Raw genomic sequence first — 21,423 nt, 5'->3', positions numbered from 1 at the left:
CGCTCGACGTCGTCGTCGTTTGTTCGACTACTCCAATATATATAACAGTAAAATATATATATGCATTTAATCATATGTAATTGTATATGTATAGATTGAGCTTATGGGGTAAAAAAATAGAAGCAACCTGGCAGCCAGAAGCGACACAAGAGGGTGGGTCGACAACGTCGTCAAAGTGATACCAGTGTTACTATTACAACCATTACAAATTCAACAAAAAAAATAACAATAATATTTCTATAATATTATTTTAATAATAATTACAATAATAATCAAAGAGTTCATTAAACTTTCACACGTTAAATCTGTGATTAAATTAACTCTTTTTTTTTTTTTTTTCCATAAATAATAATTTAGTTGTGAAAGAAAAAACAGTTCAATCGAAAATTTTTTTTTTTTTTTCATTAACAATAATTTCAACGTAATAATTTTAGAAAAAAAAAAAATTTTTTTTTATATTGATAATTGTGTTTATCAATTAATATAAAAAGCAAGAAAATTTCTAATTTTTTTTTTTTTTCTTTTTTTTGGGTTTGTTATATTTTTGCTTTATCATTTTTATTATTATTTTTTTTTTTAATATAATTATTGTGAGTGCGCGTGTATGTAGGTGCGTGTGTGTATTGATATAAAGAAAAGTGTTGGAAAATTTTTCGTTCAGAAGGGGGAAATAAATACATACGAATAAAAAAAAAAAAAAAAAGCACAAGGGCCAACGAACTTGAAACACATGCCACAATTTGGCCCAATTATTATTATGATATTTTGAAAAATGAAATAATAATGATAAATTATTGTATTTTATAATTTTTATAAAATAAATTTAACCAATTGGTTAATACTATTTGAGACTGGGCTTTCGTTTCGGAGCAAATGTCTATTTATATGAGTCAAAGTGAATCAACTCATCCCCGGTTGTAAGTTTCTGTTGTAAATATAATTATGTGTACTAACTTGTTTTAAATAATAAAATCCATTTTATAAATATATATTTAAAATAAATAATCAATTTTCAATTGTTCAAGTTAAATCATTATTGTATTTTACATTTTATCTGATTTAATTTGTATCAAGTGGGTTATACAAAGAATAAAAAACAAACAATTGTATTAAAAGTTTTTGACGTGACACGTGTGTGACATACACGTACAGACAATTTATTGTTTATTTAAAAAAAAAAAAAATAGTATTGTTATAGTGTTTATAATGAATATAAAATGCAGTTAGAAAAACAACTATGAAGTTTCGATTTGTTTTTTTTATTGACACGTGATATACAGCCATACCCTTGGCGTACATTGAGACGACAAGGATGCGGTAAGATAAATTTATTTATTTATTTATTTATCTAATTAATTGATTGTTGTTATATTTTTATATTTTATCAGTTTGTCTTTAAAGATGAACGGCTTATTCTAGTGAGTTTGCTTAAGCCAATACAAATATGCCTCATGAGTAAAAATAAATTTTGTACTATATATTATTACTGGGTTCATCATTCCATTTATATATATACCAGCCACATCAAATTGAAAATTTATTTAACATATTTTATTCAATTTATTATAATATACATGTCTTGATTAAATTATTAAATTATAAATATTATATTTTTTCTTTAAATGAGGGAAATCAAAATTACAAATTGGAGTAATGTTTTTTAATATTTTAAGGGTTAAAAAAATAATATTAAATATGAGTTATTAGTATTATTACAATGATAAAAATACTAAATTATAGAAAAAATATAAAATTCATTATGTTGATTGGTTTGATACTTTGAGGGTGTCTTGATAGAAAGAAAAAAAAAAACGAGTAAATATAATAAATTGAATTTTCGCAATAATAAAATGATTAAAAAGCCAAAAATAAAAATTTAGAAAAATAATAATTATTGATGTAATGTTACAAGGGTTTCTAAACAACCAAAAAATAATATTATCATAAATAAATTCATTGCAATAATAAAATTATAAAATTTATAAAAAAAAAAAAAAAATGAAATAATATTTCGTGTAATGTTCAAGAGCTGTCTTTGAAATAAATAATTAAAATTTTTACATTAAAAAAATTAGTAAAATATTGTTAATTATCTAAAGAAAAATAAAATATAAAAAAAAAAAAATTATAATAACAATTAATGTAACGTTTCTTTATGAACAAAAAATAAAAATATAATGACGTTTTATTTTTTGAAATTGTTATTGTTTATGGAATGGGGTTAACTTGATGTGCCTATTGTTCTTTTAATAAAAAGTCAAGAGTAAGTAAGTGGGTGAGATTGAGGGGGTAAATATATAAAAAAAAATAATAATTATAATAAACAAGAGTGGTGTTTCGTAGTGTGCAAACACAACTGTTATAAACTCACACACAAGTAGATACATAAAAAAAGGAAAATTAATATATTGAAAAAAAAAAAATATAGATAAAAAAATACAAGGGAAAAAAAAAAAATGATAAAAAAATAAAAGTGAGGATATAAAGCAGCCACCAGAAACTTCAGAGAAATTCCATTCACCTGTGGTGGACGTAATCAACCAACCAAATATAATTGAACTTTTTCAATGTGTTTGTAAAGTTATTTTACCCAAACACCTTTATATATTAATTTTTTTATATAAATTTTTTTTTTTATGTGTACATAGTAAATATATTGATGATTATATTTTTTTTCTCTTTTTCAAACATATACACTCTTAATTTTAATGTAACAATAACTTGACACAGATTTTAATATAAAAAAATGTTAAAAAAATTTCAACAATTCACAGAGAGGCTCAAAGAAATTTAATTGGATTTTATCCAAAAAAGTTACGTATTGCATGTCATCAAAGATAATTATCGGGCTTTTTTTTTTTTTATTTTCTTTTGTTAAATTTATAAAAGCCTAAATTTTATTGTTAATTATAATATTGTCTTATATACTTATATACATAATCAACAGGTTGCAAAAAGGAGAAAATTAAAAAGAAAATGATTTTTTAAAATGTAGTAATTTTTTGATATTAAAAAATTATTTATATACAATAGTAAATTTTAGTTTAGAAAAATATTTAGGTTTATTTTAGATTTGTCTATGAGAATCACAAATAGTTTAATTTATTTCTATAATACATTGAATGTGAAAAGAGAGGAAAAATAAAATTAAAAAAAAAAAATATATTAGAATAAATTCTCGCCGGGAGTCTAAAGATGCTTTGGGACCCAACTAAATTTAGCAGTTTACAATTAGTAGACTAAAAGTATTTTATGTTAAAGATTTATGTCTAAAAAAAATCATTGTCTATGCGTAAAATTTTAGTGATGTTGATGATAGACCAAGTGAATTAAAAAAATAAAATAAATTCACTGTTTATTTCGATTTTGAAATGATTTTTTTTCGAATTTTCTTTAAACATGAAAATTCTAGTAAATATAAAAAAAAATATAATAGACTTGTACAATTAAAAATAATGTTTTATTTATATTTTTTATTTTTAGACCTGGACACAATCTATTGGTGATAACCTCGTCGTAGCATGCCAACGTGGTGTGATTACGATATAAGGCGCGTCGCACTGATTCGGCGTCGTTTGCTACAGAAAGTTGGTGGAGTTGTTGATACTGGAGGTGGTGGTTGCTGTAATAATAATAATAAAATAAAAAGTAATATTATTTGTACTAATAGACAAACAAAAAAACGTAGAAAAAGAAGAAGAAATTATTGTTGTTATTGTTGTAAAAAATTAATATAAAAAAATTAATATTAAAAAAGCATCAAATATATATAACTATTAATAAAAAAAATAATAGTATAAACGACAGATGAGCACGGGTGATGGCACAAAATTGTCGGGTCCCGGCATTGGAAACGGGGCCCGTGCTAGTTTTAATAATCCAACAGTTGGTGTTAATAACAATGTGGCACCACAAAATAATGACGGTCAAAGTGTTATGGTTAAAACACCACAAGTACAAACGCAAACACAAGCACAAACAACAACAACAACAAATGCAGCAGCTGCAGCAGCAGCAGCAGCAGCTAAAAGACCAGCAAGAAGAGCTAAACCACCACCAGATAGACCAGTTAGAGCATTATTTTGTTTACCACTTAAAAATCCAGTTAGAAAATTATGTATTGATGTTGTTGAATGGAAACCATTTGAATGGCTTATACTTATGACAATATTTGCAAATTGTGTTGCATTGGCAGTATATACACCATATCCATGTGGTGATTCAAATCAAACAAATATGATATTAGAAAAAATTGAATATATATTTCTTGTTATATTTACTGTCGAATGTGTTATGAAAATAATAGCATATGGTTTTGTTGCACATCAAGGTGCATATTTACGTAATGGTTGGAATATGCTTGATTTTACAATTGTTGTTATTGGTATGATTAGTACAATATTACAATTATTTATGCAAGAAGGTTTTGATGTTAAAGCATTACGTGCATTTAGAGTATTACGTCCATTACGTTTAGTATCTGGTGTACCAAGTTTACAAGTTGTACTTAATTCAATTTTACGTGCCATGGTGCCTCTATTACATATTGCATTATTAGTATTATTTGTTATAATAATATATGCAATAATTGGTCTTGAATTATTTTCTGGTAAAATGCATAAAACATGTAGAAATAATAAAACTGGTGAAACAATGGAAGATCCACATCCATGTGGTGATAGTGGTTTTCAATGTAGTTCAATTGGTCCAGAGTATACATGTAGTCGTCAATATTGGGAAGGACCAAATTGGGGTATAACTAATTTTGATAATTTTGGATTAGCAATGTTAACGGTATTTCAATGTGTTACACTTGAAGGTTGGACAGATGTATTATATGATATTGAAGATGCAATGGGTAGTACATGGCAATGGATATATTTTGTATCAATGGTTATACTTGGTGCATTTTTTGTTATGAATTTAATTCTTGGTGTTTTATCTGGTGAATTTTCAAAAGAAAGAGAAAAAGCTAAAGCAAGAGGTGATTTTCATAAATTACGTGAAAAACAACAAATTGAAGATGATTTACGTGGTTATTTAGATTGGATAACACAAGCTGAAGATATTGAACCAGAAGCTGATAATGGTAAACAACAAACACAAGATGGTAAACAAAAACAACAAAATGAAATGGAAAGTACTGATAGACTTGAAGGTGATGATGATAATAATCAACAAGAATCAGTATGGAAAAGAAAACGTCGTGATCTTGATAGAATTAATAGAAGAATGAGAAGATCATGTAGAAAAGCTGTTAAATCACAAGGTTTTTATTGGCTTATTATTGGTCTTGTATTTTTAAATACAAGTGTACTTGCTACTGAACATTATCGTCAACCAGATTGGCTTGATTTATTTCAAGAATATACAAATATGTTTTTCATTGCATTATTTACCATGGAAATGATATTAAAAATGTATAGTTTAGGATTTCAAGGATATTTTGTATCATTATTTAATCGTTTTGATTGTTTTGTTGTTGTTGGATCAATTACTGAAATGGTTTTAACAAATACTGAATTAATGCCACCATTGGGTGTATCTGTACTTCGTTGTGTTCGTTTACTACGAGTATTTAAAGTAACAAAGTAAGTATGCTTTAAATAAATTAATAAACAACAAGTTTATTCAACGTATTCATCTTTTTTTCTTACAGATATTGGCGATCATTATCAAATCTTGTGGCATCACTTTTAAATTCTATACAATCAATTGCATCTCTGCTTCTTCTTTTATTTCTTTTTATTGTTATTTTTGCTCTTTTAGGAATGCAGGTATATATATAACATTTTTTTCTTCAGCTACATCAAAAAGAGAAATTTAAAAATAATAATTTACTTTTTCTAGGTATTTGGAGGAAAATTTAATTTTGATGATTTACAAGATAAAACAAGAAGTAATTTTGATAGTTTTTGGCAAAGTTTATTAACAGTATTTCAAATATTAACTGGTGAAGATTGGAATGCAGTTATGTATGTTGGAATACGTGCATATGGTGGTGTTGCAACTCATGGAATACTTGCTTGTATTTATTTTATAATATTATTTATTTGTGGTAATTATATATTACTAAATGTCTTTTTGGCTATTGCTGTTGATAATTTGGCTGATGCAGAATCATTAACTGCCATTGAAAAAGAAGCTGAAGAACAAGAAGCTGAACAAAATAGATCACACAGTGGTACACCAGAAAATGATGAAGAGCTAAGTGGTGAATGTGATAGAGATGATAGAGATGAAGGTGATATAACAAGTGGCGAAGAAGAAGAAGAAGAAGAAGAGGAAGAAGAAGATCCAGGAACTGATATTGAACAGTACAGAAATGAAAATTTAAATGAAGAAGGATCTGGTAAAGATGGAATTAAAGATGGTCATAAAGTTAGAATAAATATTGAACCATATGAGCATGGTTATGATAATTATAATGGTGATGATAATGATGATGAAGATTATGATGATCCATTAGATGGTGAAGTATCAGCAAGACCACGTAGAATGTCAGAATATAATACAGCAAATGCTAAACAACCAATACCAGAAGGAACATCATTGTTTCTATTTTCACAAAATAATAGATTTCGTGTATTTTGTCATTGGTTTTGTAATCACAGTAATTTTTCAAATTTTATTCTTGTATGTATCATGGTATCATCTGGTATGCTTGCTGCTGAGGATCCACTTGATGCACTATCTGAAAGAAATCAAGTAATGTTACATTATTTTATATAAATTATTCAATTGATAAATATTAATTTAATAATATTTAAATTTCGTTTTTTACAAGGTTTTAAATCGTTTCGATTATTTTTTTACTGCTGTATTTACCATTGAAATATCATTGAAAGTTATTGCATATGGTTTTGTACTTCATAATGGTGCATTTTGTCGATCAGCATTTAGTTTATTGGATCTTGTTGTTGTTTGTGTTTCATTAATTTCCATGGCTTGGAGGTAAATACTTTTTATTTTTTCTTATTATTCAATAATATTTTTTAATAAAAAAAAATATATATTTTTATTATTTTTTTAGGTCAAGTGCCATATCTTTCATAAAAATTCTTCGAGTTCTACGTGTGTTGAGGCCTCTACGTGCAATCAATCGAGCCAAGGGTCTCAAGGTATTTTTTTTTTTCTTATTTCCTTTTATATTAAAAATAGAATATTAAATTTTATTTATTAAAATACATTTTTTTACTGATTTAGAAAATTTAGAATGTATTAATTTGAAAAAAAAAAAAAACATTAAGTTGTTTTGCAATCTAAAAATTATAGAATTTAGATTGATTTATAATTCATCGAGCTCTCGTAAAGATAAAAAAAAAAAATTTCTATTGCATTTTAATATTATATTTGTTGGAAAAAATATAGTTTTAAAATTATTAAAAATTGGGCTAGTTGGATAATTGTAGGATTTTAGAATTAATTGATAAATTATCAAGGTAAATTATTGTTAAATCGATAAAGATAATATATGCAAATGCTTGATGATTAATTTTATAAAACTCAGCACGTAGTTCAGTGCGTCATCGTAGCGGTTAAGACGATCGGAAACATAGTCCTTGTCACCAGTCTTTTGCAGTTCGTCTTCGCCGTTATTGGCGTTCAACTTTTTAAGGTAGGCCCATGGCCATCGCGTGCTCAAAACCCGGGATTTTTTAATTTTTCCGAATCCATCAGTGTTTTATCCCTTTGGTTTTTCATTATTTTTCCCCAATTTTTATTTATATTAAAAAAAACTACGGTTTATTCATTTAATTTAAGAAAGTTTGAGTATAATAATTGTCTCAAAAAAAATGATGAAAATTTTGCAACCCTTTTCGTAAAATATTTATACATGTTTCATCAAAATTACATGATTATTAGTTGTCAAAATTTTTCATCAATATAATGACAATTTTATACACTCTTGAACTTTTCTTATAATTTTTTTTTAATTTTTTTTTTAATATTATATTCGAAACGCATTATTATCCTGATTTTTTATTATCGAGGGATTTATTTGAGGAGTTTTTTATGGGTCTAAAAAGTAGCCAAATTATTTCACAATTATTTCAAATAATTTTATAAATATTAATCCAAAAAAAAAAAAATAAAAACAAAGATGAAAAATAATTTGAGACTTTTATTCTATATATGATTTCAATATTTCAGGTAATTTTTTTACATAAAAATTTCATGTTTTTAAATGATTTTATATTATTTTCAAATATTTTTCAATAAAATATTGTAAATAATATTAACTTACATCCACTTGTAATAATTTAAACAACAATATTTAAAAAATCTCTTAAAAATTACATAAAAATTTTTCTAAAATCATCATAGTATATTTTTAAGACCCATAAAAATTCCCCCCTCATATAAACCTATAAATAATAATTTTAAAAAAATTTCATATACATAATTATATTATTTTTGATACCTCTCCCAATTGCATGTATTGTATATATAAAATTTGATTATTAGAGTGGTGTGTTGCTACATATATTATTAACCACAAAAATAAATTAAATAAAATTAAATTAAATATTCATGCGTGCAAAACGAAATTCTTTTAGATATAGGGATATATAAAAATATAATATTATATTTAAAAATAAATCATACATTTGAATTTTATTGTCGATATATTTTGAGGGCAAATGCGCCGACGAATTGGATGGATGGCGAGGGCTCGATTCGAACTTCTCAATCAGACTCCTCACCGAGATTAATCATAATAATATTAATAATAATATATAATAATAATAATTGTATTTTCCTTGATCCATAAATAAATAACCCTGCTAAATTATATATCCTTCCTTCCTTCCTTCCATCGAAGAGATCTCTCCAAATTAGCCACTAGATTTCATTAATATTGTCTCTCCCCAAAAAAAAACCCAAGCCAACTAATAGAAAAAAAAAAAAAATTGTACAAATGTTTAACTAATAACTTAATTAATTAATTAAATTTTTTTTTGTATTTTTTTTTAATGTATTTTTCTGGTTTATTCCACCACCTGTGTCTGCCTATCGTCTTGATAATCAACTTCCCGCTGTGTATCCTGCTCGAACCTGAAAAAAATCTAAACAACATAATAACGTTAAAAAAAAAAACAAATTATTTAAAAAAAAAAAACAAAAAATATACCAGTATGTAGTGAAATGTGTGATTGTCGCCATAAAAACAATTGGCAATATTATGTTGGTCACCTATCTCCTACAGTTCATGTTTGCTGTTATCGGGGTACAGCTGTTTAAGGTAAAATTTCCTTCAGCACAATCAACAAAATTTATATATATATATCTCTGCATGAATGACACTATATTCATTTTTTTCAAACTTCACAGTCATGTAAAACTTACAGATTATTTATCATTACTCGTCATAATTATTATCTGTCGTTATTGGCTTTTAAACTTTAGTCTCTTATCACAATTATATACCTACATCATCTTGTATTATTTATACAAAAGTAAATTATTTAATTTTTTTTTTACTTGTATTATTTATAAATAAATCAATGTTTATTATTATTAGCATTTTTTAAATGTCCGTAGATGCATGCTGAATGCAAAATTCGTTGGAAAAATACTATGAAATTTTTGACTGTCGCATTTGCTTATTTTCTAATATATTTATTATTTATTGGGACTTGATTTTTTTTATAATTATGGTATTATTATATTTACGGAAATGAAAAAAAAAAAAAATATGCTACTATTTTATTTATTGATACACAGTAAATATTATTGAATTTATTTAAAAATGCTTTATATCAATGAATTTCGTTTGCACGCGCATTGTTTTGCTTTACTAATAGTAATAATTTTGTGACAAGCACGAATCTTGTTTGCAATAAAATAATAATTATAAAAAACTATTTTGATTTTTTTTTTACTTATTAAATTTTTCTATTTATCGTACAGGGAAAATTTTTTGCGTGCAATGATGAATCCAAGATGACAGAAACAGAATGCCAGTAAGATTTTTTGGATAATTTATTTCATTCAGATAAATATTATTAAGTTAATTGTTTTTTAATTAAATAGTTAATGCTTATGATGATTTTACAGTGGTACATATTTGGTTTATGAAGAAGGAAATATTAATAGACCAGTTGTCAAAGAAAGAGTATGGAAAAGAAATAGATTTCACTTTGATGATGTTGCCAAAGCTATGCTCACTCTTTTTACTGTTTCGACTTTCGAAGGTTGGCCCAGGTAAAATCAATAAATAATATAAATATTTATTATTAATTTTATTAATTATTTATTTATTTAGTGTGTTTATTTGATTTCGTTCTTGTAAATTGTATTTGTTTTTTATTTTTCAGCCTTTTGTATACCTCAATTGACTCAAACCATGAAAATTTCGGTCCAATTTACAATTTTCGTCCGATAATTGCAGCTTATTACATAATTTATATAATTATTATTGCATTTTTCATGGTAAATATATTTGTGGGTTTCGTTATTGTGACATTTCAAAATGAAGGTGAACAAGAATACAAAAATTGTGAGCTTGATAAAAACCAGGTAAAAATAAAGTCTCAAATATTCAATTAAAAAATAAAAATATTTTTATGTATATACGATCATAACGGTTGAATGAGTATTATTTCTAGCGTAACTGCATTGAATTTGCACTGAAAGCAAAGCCTGTTCGACGGTACATACCAAAACATAGGATTCAATATAAAGTTTGGTGGTTCGTCACTTCTCAACCATTTGAGTATACAATATTCACTCTCATCATCATAAACACAATAACACTGGCCATGAAATTTTATAATCAACCTGATCCATACACTCATGCTCTTGATGTACTTAATATGATCTTCACTGCAGTATTTGCACTTGAATTTGTCTTCAAACTTGCTGCTTTTCGTTTTAAAGTAAGTCGACTTTTTTTTTTTTTTTTTCATTTTCATTTTCATTATCATTATTAATATTTCAATCAAATTATACTTTTTTTTGTCTCTGATAAAAATTATTAAACCAACAATTTAAATTATCAATTATTTTTTTTTTGAATTTAAATTTACAAATTTTTTTCTATAATTTTTTAAATTGAATTTTTTAATCGAAAAAATAAATAAATGTAAAGTTTAGTTAATTTTTAAATTAAATAATATTTTCATCAATTAAAAAAGAATTTTTTTTCATCAAAATAAGACAAAATTTATATGAAATTTAATAATTTTTATCTAAAATATATTTCTAAATAAAATTACAGTAAATTTTTTTTTGATAATTTACAGAATTATTTTGGAGATGCCTGGAATGTCTTTGACTTTATAATAGTTTTGGGAAGTTTCATCGATATTGTATACTCAGAAGTTAACGTAAGTACTATTTTTCAACTAAAAAAATTCGCCATATATTTATAGAAAATTTATCCAAATGTTATTTATAATTTATCAAGTAATTTGATGTATTTATTATTTAGAAAAAAAAGCAACAAAACACGCACCTTTATTATTCAGTAAAAATATAATTGTACTTAGTTTTTGTATACATTTTTTTTTTTTTTCTTTTTGTTAATTTTCTTTTTTCTAGGCACGACTGCATGTCAAGGCGGGAGGTTCACTTCCCAACGTTAAAAGTGTATGTATGTGATAAAGTGTATGGATCGAAATTTTGTGTGTATGTTTCGCGTGTGTGTGTATTAAAATACCAAATCGAAATCCAAAAAAAAAAAAATGCTAAATTATTTAATGTTGTATATAATAATAATGAATTGTTTTACCTCTCCCTGAGCCAGCCCCAAAATCTTAATCAAATGAAAGCTTAGATCGATGAGTTGGATCCTGATTGAGACAAGCAAATTTATCAAAAAAATAAATTATCAATTTCGAAAGATTATCTAGTATCTAACTCAACGATTTGAAATATATATATAATTTTATTTGACATGCAATATCGTTGGGATAATTATTTTGCATAAATATATATATTTAAAATAATGTGTGTCAGTGGATTATGCTACAAGTAGATTATTATTTCTACCCAATTTATCCATGCATATGTAAATATATTGTACACTATTTTTAATTTATTTAAAATATTATTTTTAGTTATTATTTTGCACGTTGTAGATGTGACCACATCCCTTAAAGCATCCTAAATAAATCTCCCAGAACACAGCTCGGAGATATAACTTGTTAACTATGTTTTATAAATTTTTTCATTTATTTGTAACATGTATAATTTAAAATAATAATTAATTAATTGTCATTTAATATTTACAGCCTGGTTCAAATATAATATCAATAAATTTTTTTCGACTATTTCGTGTAATGCGTCTTGTTAAATTACTGAGTCGTGGTGAAGGAATTAGAACATTATTATGGACTTTTATTAAGTCATTTCAAGCATTGCCATATGTTGCATTACTTATTGTCATGCTGTTTTTTATATATGCAGTTATTGGAATGCAAGTTTTTGGAAAAATTGCACTTGATAATGAAACGGATATCAATAGAAATAATAATTTTCAAACGTTTCCTCAAGCTGTATTGATATTATTTAGATCAGCAACAGGTAATTATTTCATTATTGTTTACCTAACAATAAACATAAACAATAATATATTATTTTTGTTTATTTACAGGTGAATCATGGCAAAATATTATGTTGGATTGTTCATATCGTCCAAATGAAGTCAAGTGTGATCCAAAATCAGATGAACGAACAGCACCAAGTTGTGGAAATGACATTGCATTTCCATATTTTATATCTTTCTATGTTCTCTGTTCATTTTTGGTAATAATTTTAGCTTAACATTTTTATATTATAAAAAATAAATTGTCTAATTAATTAATTTTACTTTTTAGATTATAAATTTATTTGTTGCTGTTATAATGGATAATTTTGATTATCTTACACGTGATTGGTCAATACTTGGACCTCATCATCTTGATGAATTTATAAGATTATGGTCAGAATATGATCCTGATGCTAAAGGACGCATTAAACATTTAGATGTTGTAACATTATTACGTAAAATATCACCACCACTTGGTTTTGGTAAACTTTGTCCACATCGTGTTGCTTGTAAAAGACTTGTATCAATGAATATGCCATTAAATAGTGATGGAACTGTATTATTTAATGCAACATTATTTGCTGTTGTTAGAACATCATTGAGAATTAAAACAGAAGGAAATATTGATGATGCTAATTCACAATTACGTGCTATTATTAAAAAAATATGGAAACGTACTAATTCAAAATTACTTGATCAAGTTGTACCACCACCTGGTGTTGATGATGAAGTTACAGTTGGTAAATTTTATGCAACTTTTCTTATACAAGATTATTTTAGACGTTTTAAAAAACGTAAAGAATTGGAATTAAAAGAAGGTGACAAAGATTGTCACAATACAGTTACATTACAAGCTGGATTGAGAACATTGCATGAAGCTGGTCCAGAATTAAAACGTGCAATATCTGGAAATCTTGAAGAATTACTTGATGATAATCCTGAGCCAATGCATCGAGTATGATTATATATTTTAAACATTTTTATTTATAAAATTTTGTACTTAAAATTGCTAATTTATTTTTAATTTTTAACAGCGTAATCATTCATTATTTGGAAGTGTTTGGTCAAGCATGAGAAGAGGTCATCATCGAGCAAAGTCATTAAAAGCACTTACTCAAAATAATGCTCCAAAAATATCACCAACAAATTCAATTGATTTCCTGCCATATGCATCTGTTCAAAAATCAGCTGGAGTTGATGGTAATCAAGTTACTGCTAGATCTCATCAAGTTGTACCAAATGTAACAGGGTACTGAATTAAATTTTGCTTAATTAAATCTCATTGTCATCAGTAAATGGTCAATTTTATATTAAAATATTTTTAATGCCTCACAGAGTTTCAGGCAGTGCACTAGACCGAACACCCATTGAAGAAAATATACCAATGAGACCACTTGCAATGTTTGTCAATAACTCAACCATGCAGCCATCAAATTTCCAAAATCCTTACAAAGTTTTAGAGTAAGTAAAACAAACAAAAAAAAAAATATTATTACCACAGATAAATAAAAAATCATTCATCAATTTTCAATGGCGCGTTGTAGTGCATGCTAAAACAAAAAAAAATCTTTAAAGTCAATAATGTGTCTCTTCCACAATGTAGAAAAACAAAAAAAAAAAAAAAAGTAACTGTCTGTTATTTTACTATGAATATTATATTTATCAATTATTATTTTTTTTTTCAACTGTGTAGTCTAAAAAATTGATCGTCTATTTTATATTATATTTTTTTTAATTTAAAATTATTTTTTGTATTATTATTGCGTCCACTGCTTTTGTTTTTATTGTCATAAATTTCAGTGGCCCAGATAGCGTCAATTATCTACATCCGGGTAACGAGTACGGTAAGATCAGTTGTGTTTTATTTTAGAAAAGACATGAAAATAAAATAAACAAAGTAATTGCTATATGAATTAATAAATCATTAACAATTGTGCTTTCTTTGCATGGCTTTATTTATAATTTTAAGTTTGTTAATTTACCCAAAAAATTATTCCAAATAGCACGTTTTCGTGTAGTACCAGAAAAGCATCCAATGATTTGAATTAAAAAAAAAAAAAAAACCAATTGATGTAATTATGTGTTGTGTACAATGAGAAAAATGGATTATAAAAAAATATAAAATAAGAAATAAAAATAACTGCAACTGGTTACCATTGGCTCCAATAATATTGCATGCAGTTTGGAGGATGGGATCGAGCGACAGTTGACACCACCAACACCACCACCAAGACGTAATCTACCATCTGGTGGTACATCTGTTAATATTACACCAGCAACACCAGCACATGGTGATTCAAGCAGTGCAACAACAAGTGCAACAACACAATCACCAACTCCAAGTCCATCACCATCTCTTGCTTCATCATCAATTGGTGGAGCTAGATATTATGCATATGCATCACGTGGATGCTGTATCGACTTTGTTGGCTGGCGACAACCAAATGGTATGATCATTGTCAGAAAAAAAAACAAAAACAAAACATCAAATTTAATTTTCAACACATCACAATTTTTACTAGAAAAAAATATTTATTTATTTTATTTTTTATTTACTTCTTCAAGCATCTATAACTTTATTCAATGTTAATTTTATTTTTTTCTTTTCTTCATTGCTTCATTAGTTTTTATTTTACTTTTAAAAAAAGGAAATTAATTTTTTTTTAAAATGCACCAAGCACTGATGGGTATGCACCATTTCTTTTTTTTTTTTTAACTTAATTAATTTAAAATTAAATTTGAAAACAAAAAAAAAAAAAAAAGACAGTTTATGTTTTATTGTATGGAAATATGTCTGTCTTGTTTGTGTATGTCTGAATGGACAATCAACTGGATAATTAATAGTCGATGATAATTGTGAAGAAACAGATGTAGAAAAAAAAAGTAATCCATCATCAGATGAAGGTGATTGTTCAACAAGTATTATAAATAAAAAATTGCATAAAAGCTTTAAAAAATCAAGTAAACGTTCAAGTAAACGTTCAAATATATCAGATAATATAGAAGAAGAAGGAACATCACGTTGTTTATCATTAAAAGTTAGAAAAATTGAAGATGCTAATTTTGATGATGATGATAAAACAATGAAAAAATGTTTAACAAGAGAACCAAGTATTGCTAATGGATTAAAACTAGCACAAACACAAGCAATTGCTGTTGCTGGATTTCTTACTGATTTTGATTCAAAACAATGTCGTGTTTGTGAATCTTGTTTATCACATCGGGCCTCATTCCACGGCAGAGGTGATATCCTTTACCCCAAATATATCATAATTTAATTTTCAAAAAAACAACAACAAAAAATCCCATCATTTCGTAAATTAACAAAGCAATTGCATGGAATTTTTTTTTACTAATTTATAAAACAAGCTTAATGTAGATCACAATATTTTCTAAAAATTTTCTTTTTTTTTTTTTTTTATGATAAACACTTGATTAATAATATATTTTAATTAACTAATAACTTGAGCTTTGGCAGCACGCGTTTTTAATCAATCACCAATTACATTACAATTAATAAAAAAAACATTTAAAAAATTGAAACGAGGCATAGATAAGAAATTCATAAATCTAATTTATTGTTTTTTAAATTTCATTACATATTTAGTTACATGGACCGGTGATAGTAATGGAATTTATGGCTCGGAAAGATTAACTCACAGTTTACCAGGTAGTCCTGCTGATAGAAAGCCAACTTTTGAAGTTATTGGAAGTGCCGAGAGTCTAGTTGGTCGAGTAAGTAAAACATTTGATAACAATTTTATAAATAAAAAATAGCAATAGTAATAATTAACATAAAATTATTTAGGTTTTAGTTGAACAAGGACTTGGAAAATATTGTGATCCTGATTTTGTTAGAAACACATCACGTGAAATGCAAGAAGCACTTGATATGACACGTGAAGAAATGGATAGAGCTGCACATTTATTACTACAAGAACGTCAACCATTGACATTTCAATTGCAACAAAATATTGATCAACAATGGAATCAAGGACCAAGAGAAGTTATTTATGAACAATTACGTGAACAACTACCATCGTTAGATAATTCACAAGGTGTTCAACAACCACGAAAAGTATTCCGTGATCAACAACCATTATCTTAGCAAATAAATAAAATAATTAAAATTCATATTAAATTTGCAACGAAATGCCATTTTTTTTTTTTTCATATTATCGTTGTTGTTACAAAGAAAAATATTAATTATAAAAATTGTCATTATCATGTTATATTTAAATATTAATTTTAATATATTATAAATATTCAAATTTATTAAATATAATATTCATAATTTTCATTAATTATTTACTCGAAAAAATGTGCTATCAATACGCACAGAGGATTCATGTTTTTTCTAGTATATTATAATAATAATCTTTCTTCTAAAATTGTAAACTTTCATGTTAAAAAATATCTATGTAAAAAAATGAAAAAACCAAAAAAAAAAAAAAAAGAATTATTATTGTCCAAAGTTGAAAAAAAAAGAGAAAAAAAAAAAAAAAAAAATTACCAATAGAGAGTGGTAACAAAGTGCCTAAGTATCTAATAAATATAATTATTTCGGACCAGTGAATATTCTACTATCAATTTAAAAACAAAAAATTAATTTACCATGATTTTTCTTAAATTTTAAATTTGATTTTAAAACAATATACATTTATAAAAAAAAAAAACAGGAATTATATATAATAAAATTGTTAAATAATGAAAGTTTAAATTTTGTTTTAAATGATAAAAAAAATTCATCATAATAAAAACTGGTTTTTTTAAATAAAAAATTCTTAATTGTATTTGTCTAAATATTTTTTTTATACTTGTAAAAACAAAAAGAAATAATTAACTGTCGAAAAAAATAAAATAGTAACATATAAAAATAATTATTTGAAGATTTAAATGTACAAGTCTCATATACTATTACAGAATATACTGTGATTGAAAAATAAAAATATATATTAATAATAATTGAGGTCCGTGGAGGTTAATATTTAAATGAATTTTTTGGTACTATATTTGTCAATATTGTTAAGTTTATTATTATTTTTGTTTTTTAAAATCAAGTTATTATTGCACTTGACGTAATAAAACATTCAACAATAATTCCTCACAAATATCCATCGAGTTACTGCACCAAAAAAAATAATAATAAACAATAACAAAAAGAAAAAAAAAAAAAAAATTAATAGCAATTTATAAATGTCGTAATTGAGTGCCTGTTGATAAAATTAATTTAATTTTTATCCCTGTTTTTCTGTTAAATTTATCATCAAGAAAAAACTTTTTTAAACAAAAAAAAAAAAAAAAACAATAGATTTACAGTTAATATAATTAAATATTTTCAATTACTTGGCCAATTAAATGTCTGTATTGTAAATAAATTTACCATACAATTGTTTATAAAGAAAAAAAAAAAATGTTTCGAAAATAAATCAATTGATTTAGAAAAATGAAAAAATTAATATTTCATAAAATTGTGAATGAATAAAATTAATTATTATTATTGTAATACTAATAATACTAATTAAAAAAAGTAATTATTATTATTATTGAATAAAAAGTTGGTAGAAATGAAGTATATTTAAAAAAAAAAAAATAAAGAAATAACGTAAAATTAATAAGACAATTTAAAAATTCATAATAGTTTGTCATTTAAATCAAATTTTTTATTCAATGCAATTAATCATATTAATCATGTTATTTTGATAATTGATTTAATTTATTTTTCATGTAAAAATAAGTGGCCTGAATGATTGTAAAAAAAATTTGTAAATAAAATGTACGAAATTACGATTTTAACGTTTATTATAGTATAATTACAAACAATTTAACTGTGTATTTTAGATTTAAATTTTTTGAATGATTAGTATTGAAAGATAATAAATAACGAGGAAAAAAAAACCAAAAAAAAAAAACAGAGGAAAAATAAGCAATGATTATATTTGTGTTTGTTACTTAGTTATTTTTATGTTTCTTTTTGTTTTTTTTTTTTCGAAATTATATCTGAATTTAAAAATACAAGTTCTGTGAATTTTTTAAAATTGGGTTTATCGATAAAATTGAAAAGTGTTGATCATGATTGATCAACATAATCAATACACTTATTGTCCCCACACACGCAACACCCACATTATGAGTGAGAAACTCGGTGGTGTATTTGTCAGTTTACTCCTACTATTTTACACATGTTCTAAAATACCTTGTTATTTAAGAAAATTTATTGTTTTCCAGTCTGGGCAGCTTTTTTGTCTTTGAATAACTTGACAAGTTCCTTTAAATAAAATTAAAAAGAAAAAACAAAAAATTAAATACTGACATACATTTGTATTAATATATATAGGAAGAATCTAAATTTAGAAATTTACCTTATAACGTTTCATACAATCTTTTTTTGTTCTACTTGGAATACAGGCTGAAATAAGATCCCATTTTTCTGGACCAGTTGTTGATGAATAAGTTTTTAATGCTTGTTCAAGTAAATTTTGTTCAAATGGTGTCCATGCTTGTGGTTGTTCTTGTTGTTTATCAATTTGTATTTGTGATACATCATCTGTTATTTCAGTTATTATGTCATTTGTTGTTGTTGTTGTATCATTTTGTTTATTACAATGATTATTATTTGTTGTTGGTATTGTTGGTGTTACTGTTGGTGGGATAATTTTTGTTGTTGCTGCTGGTGTTGGTGTTGTTGTTGCTGGTGGTGGATCTAAACGTTCAGTAACAGCTGGCATTCTTTCTTCAACAGCATCTTTAGTTTTTTTTTCAGCAATAAAATTATCAAATGCTTTTTTATTTGCTGATTCTTTAAGACTTGATTTACTAAAATCAGTTGATTGTAAATCTTTAGCTTTTGCCAAGACATCTTTTGGTTCTCTTGTTATACCATTATTTGTATGCTGATTTATAAAATTAGCAACAACTTCCCAACGTTGTACTGTACCAGCTGGAAATAAATTAACAGCTTTTATTAATAATTGTAAATCATGCTCTGACCAATCAATATTTTTATTTTGTTGTTTATCATTGATATTATTTTTCATTTCTAATGAATTATTAATTATTTCAACATGATTTGTTTGTTCTTTTTTATTTTCAGTATTAGCAATTAATTGTAAAAATGCTGTTCTTCCATCAGTACGTAGTGCTTTAACAGCTAATTCAAGTTCATTTAATTTAAATGTTTCACAAAATTTTTCAACAAATTCCATATGTCTTATACTTTCTGTTGGACAATTTGAAAAATATGCTGAAGTTTTACATATATCACGTAATGCTTTTCTTTCTTTTTTTAATGCTTTTTTTAATGTTTCACGTTCTTGTTTTAAAATACTTTGTTTTAATTTTTCTTCAGTTTCACGTTTTAATTTTTCTTCACGTTCTTTTTCAGCTGCTTCACGTGTTATTCTATCTTCTTCAACTTGTCTTGCTCTTGCTGCTTCTTGTTTAGCACGTTTTGCTGCTGTTTTTTTATCTTTATCATCTTGATGAAATTGTTTTATTCTAGGATCTAAATTATATGCTGTATCAACAAGTAATCTTATTCTACTCATTTCTTCCTTTTTTCGTTTAGCTCTTGTTTGTTTATTTTTTTTTTCAATCCATTTACGTGTTTCACGATCTTGTGCACTATCTTTATCTTCTTCATCTTCATATGAATATTCACGCCATGATTCAAAATCATACCAAAATGAATAAAAACGTTCAACTGTTTTTCTTGGTGTTTCAGCATTACCCAATTTTGGTACTGGTTTTTTATTTGACCATCTTGAATTGTATTCAAATGCTTTATTCATAACATCATAAAATTTATTTTTAGCATCTTTTTCATCAGGTATATCATCACTGAAAAATGGATCAACACTATCATAACTGCGTCGTTTTGGTGCTGTACCCAACTGTTCCCAGGCACGTGTTATGCAAGTAAAATAATCATCATCTCCTCGTATTTCTTCACCCATAGCTTTGCGTTTATCTGGATGATGTTTCAATATTTTTTGTTTATCTGTAATTTACCAAAAATAGAATACAATTAATTTATCAATTCATTAGTTAATCAACTAAAAACAATAGCATTTTTAAGATGATACTTACAAGCACGCTTAATCATATCTTCACTTGCTTCATATCTATATTTTTTGAGTCCCAAAACAGCATAATGATCTTGATTTTTCCATTCTTTTGGATCAAGTGATCTCAGGTAATCAAGATCATCTTCAATAACAGCTTCTTCTTCATCTTCATTGTCAGAAGATTCTGGTGTCTTGTTAAGTGCTGAACCTCTTTCAAAACGTGTTTTAAGTCGCGTGGTATGACCAATTGCATGGAGAACCACTGGCCCAGCAACTTCAACATTGATTTTTTTCAAATCTAAAAAATAACACAGTACATTAGCATTTATTAAATAATGTCTTACAAATGACCTTGTTTAAATTCTTAATTCTATTATATTTTCAAGTATATTAATGCACTATATATTGATATGTCTTAAAATAAAAAAAAGCATCATAACCTTTAAATCCAAGTCAATCAATTTGGATTGTTAATTTGGATGTATAATATGATTAAACTTACCAGAAATTGTATTGAAAATAATACAATCATTTTCTTCGTTACTCTCCGTCATTTTTTAAAATGTTTTATTTAACTTTAATTATAAAATTTTAATTTATTTAAATTAACTAAATAGCACGATTCACATTTGAAAAGAAAACATACCACGATGTGCGTGAAAATCAGCAGTGGGCAGTGAGCATTGCCATTGAGGGCAATGTGTGTGAGAACCAGTTGTAATTGGAGGTTAGGGTAACGATATTAAGCTGAATACTCATGAAGCAATTTCAATAAAAAAAACGTGGTAAATTGACGATTCAATCAAGCAAAATAGAAAATAA

At 25.5% G+C, this 21,423-nt stretch overlaps 2 protein-coding genes across 9 annotated transcripts; one reads left to right on the top strand and one right to left on the bottom strand.

The window, feature by feature from the left end:
* The first annotated feature begins 123 nt into the window (after positions 1–123).
* LOC122858216 (muscle calcium channel subunit alpha-1) lies at positions 124–17,714 on the top strand. Of its 7 annotated transcripts, none has more exons than XM_044160960.1 (22): positions 124–1,317; positions 3,484–5,591; positions 5,660–5,777; positions 5,851–6,708; positions 6,788–6,954; positions 7,034–7,121; positions 9,140–9,247; positions 9,916–9,968; positions 10,063–10,209; positions 10,323–10,524; positions 10,614–10,883; positions 11,250–11,333; positions 11,548–11,595; positions 12,240–12,531; positions 12,602–12,753; positions 12,825–13,490; positions 13,570–13,784; positions 13,871–13,996; positions 14,717–14,982; positions 15,380–15,778; positions 16,143–16,270; positions 16,344–17,714. In XM_044160960.1, the coding sequence occupies exons 2-22, from the start codon at positions 3,808–3,810 to the stop codon at positions 16,641–16,643; spliced, it is 6,471 nt and encodes a 2,156-aa protein (XP_044016895.1). In that variant the 5' UTR covers positions 124–1,317; positions 3,484–3,807; the 3' UTR covers positions 16,644–17,714. The 7 variants fall into 7 exon arrangements, with proteins under 7 accessions (XP_044016895.1, XP_044016896.1, XP_044016898.1 ...); XM_044160961.1 differs by lacking the exon at positions 9,140–9,247 and adding an exon at positions 7,511–7,618; XM_044160963.1 differs by lacking the exon at positions 11,548–11,595.
* Positions 17,597–21,314, bottom strand: LOC122858217 (dnaJ homolog subfamily C member 2). Of its 2 annotated transcripts, XM_044160968.1 has the most exons (5): positions 21,248–21,275; positions 21,104–21,176; positions 20,624–20,899; positions 18,898–20,534; positions 17,597–18,803 (listed from the first exon to the last, which is right to left on the bottom strand). In XM_044160968.1, exons 2-5 carry the CDS (start codon positions 21,153–21,155, stop codon positions 18,750–18,752), a joined length of 2,019 nt encoding a protein of 672 aa, XP_044016903.1. In that variant the 5' UTR covers positions 21,156–21,176; positions 21,248–21,275; the 3' UTR covers positions 17,597–18,749. The 2 variants fall into 2 exon arrangements, with proteins under 2 accessions (XP_044016903.1, XP_044016902.1); XM_044160967.1 differs by having other exon boundaries at positions 21,104–21,314.
* Between the last annotated feature and the right edge of the window lie 109 nt (positions 21,315–21,423).

Source organism: Aphidius gifuensis, linkage group LG5, assembly GCF_014905175.1.
Source record: "Aphidius gifuensis isolate YNYX2018 linkage group LG5, ASM1490517v1, whole genome shotgun sequence".
Classification (NCBI taxonomy): Eukaryota; Metazoa; Arthropoda; class Insecta; order Hymenoptera; family Braconidae; genus Aphidius; species Aphidius gifuensis.
This window is presented reverse-complemented; position numbering and strand designations above follow the sequence as displayed.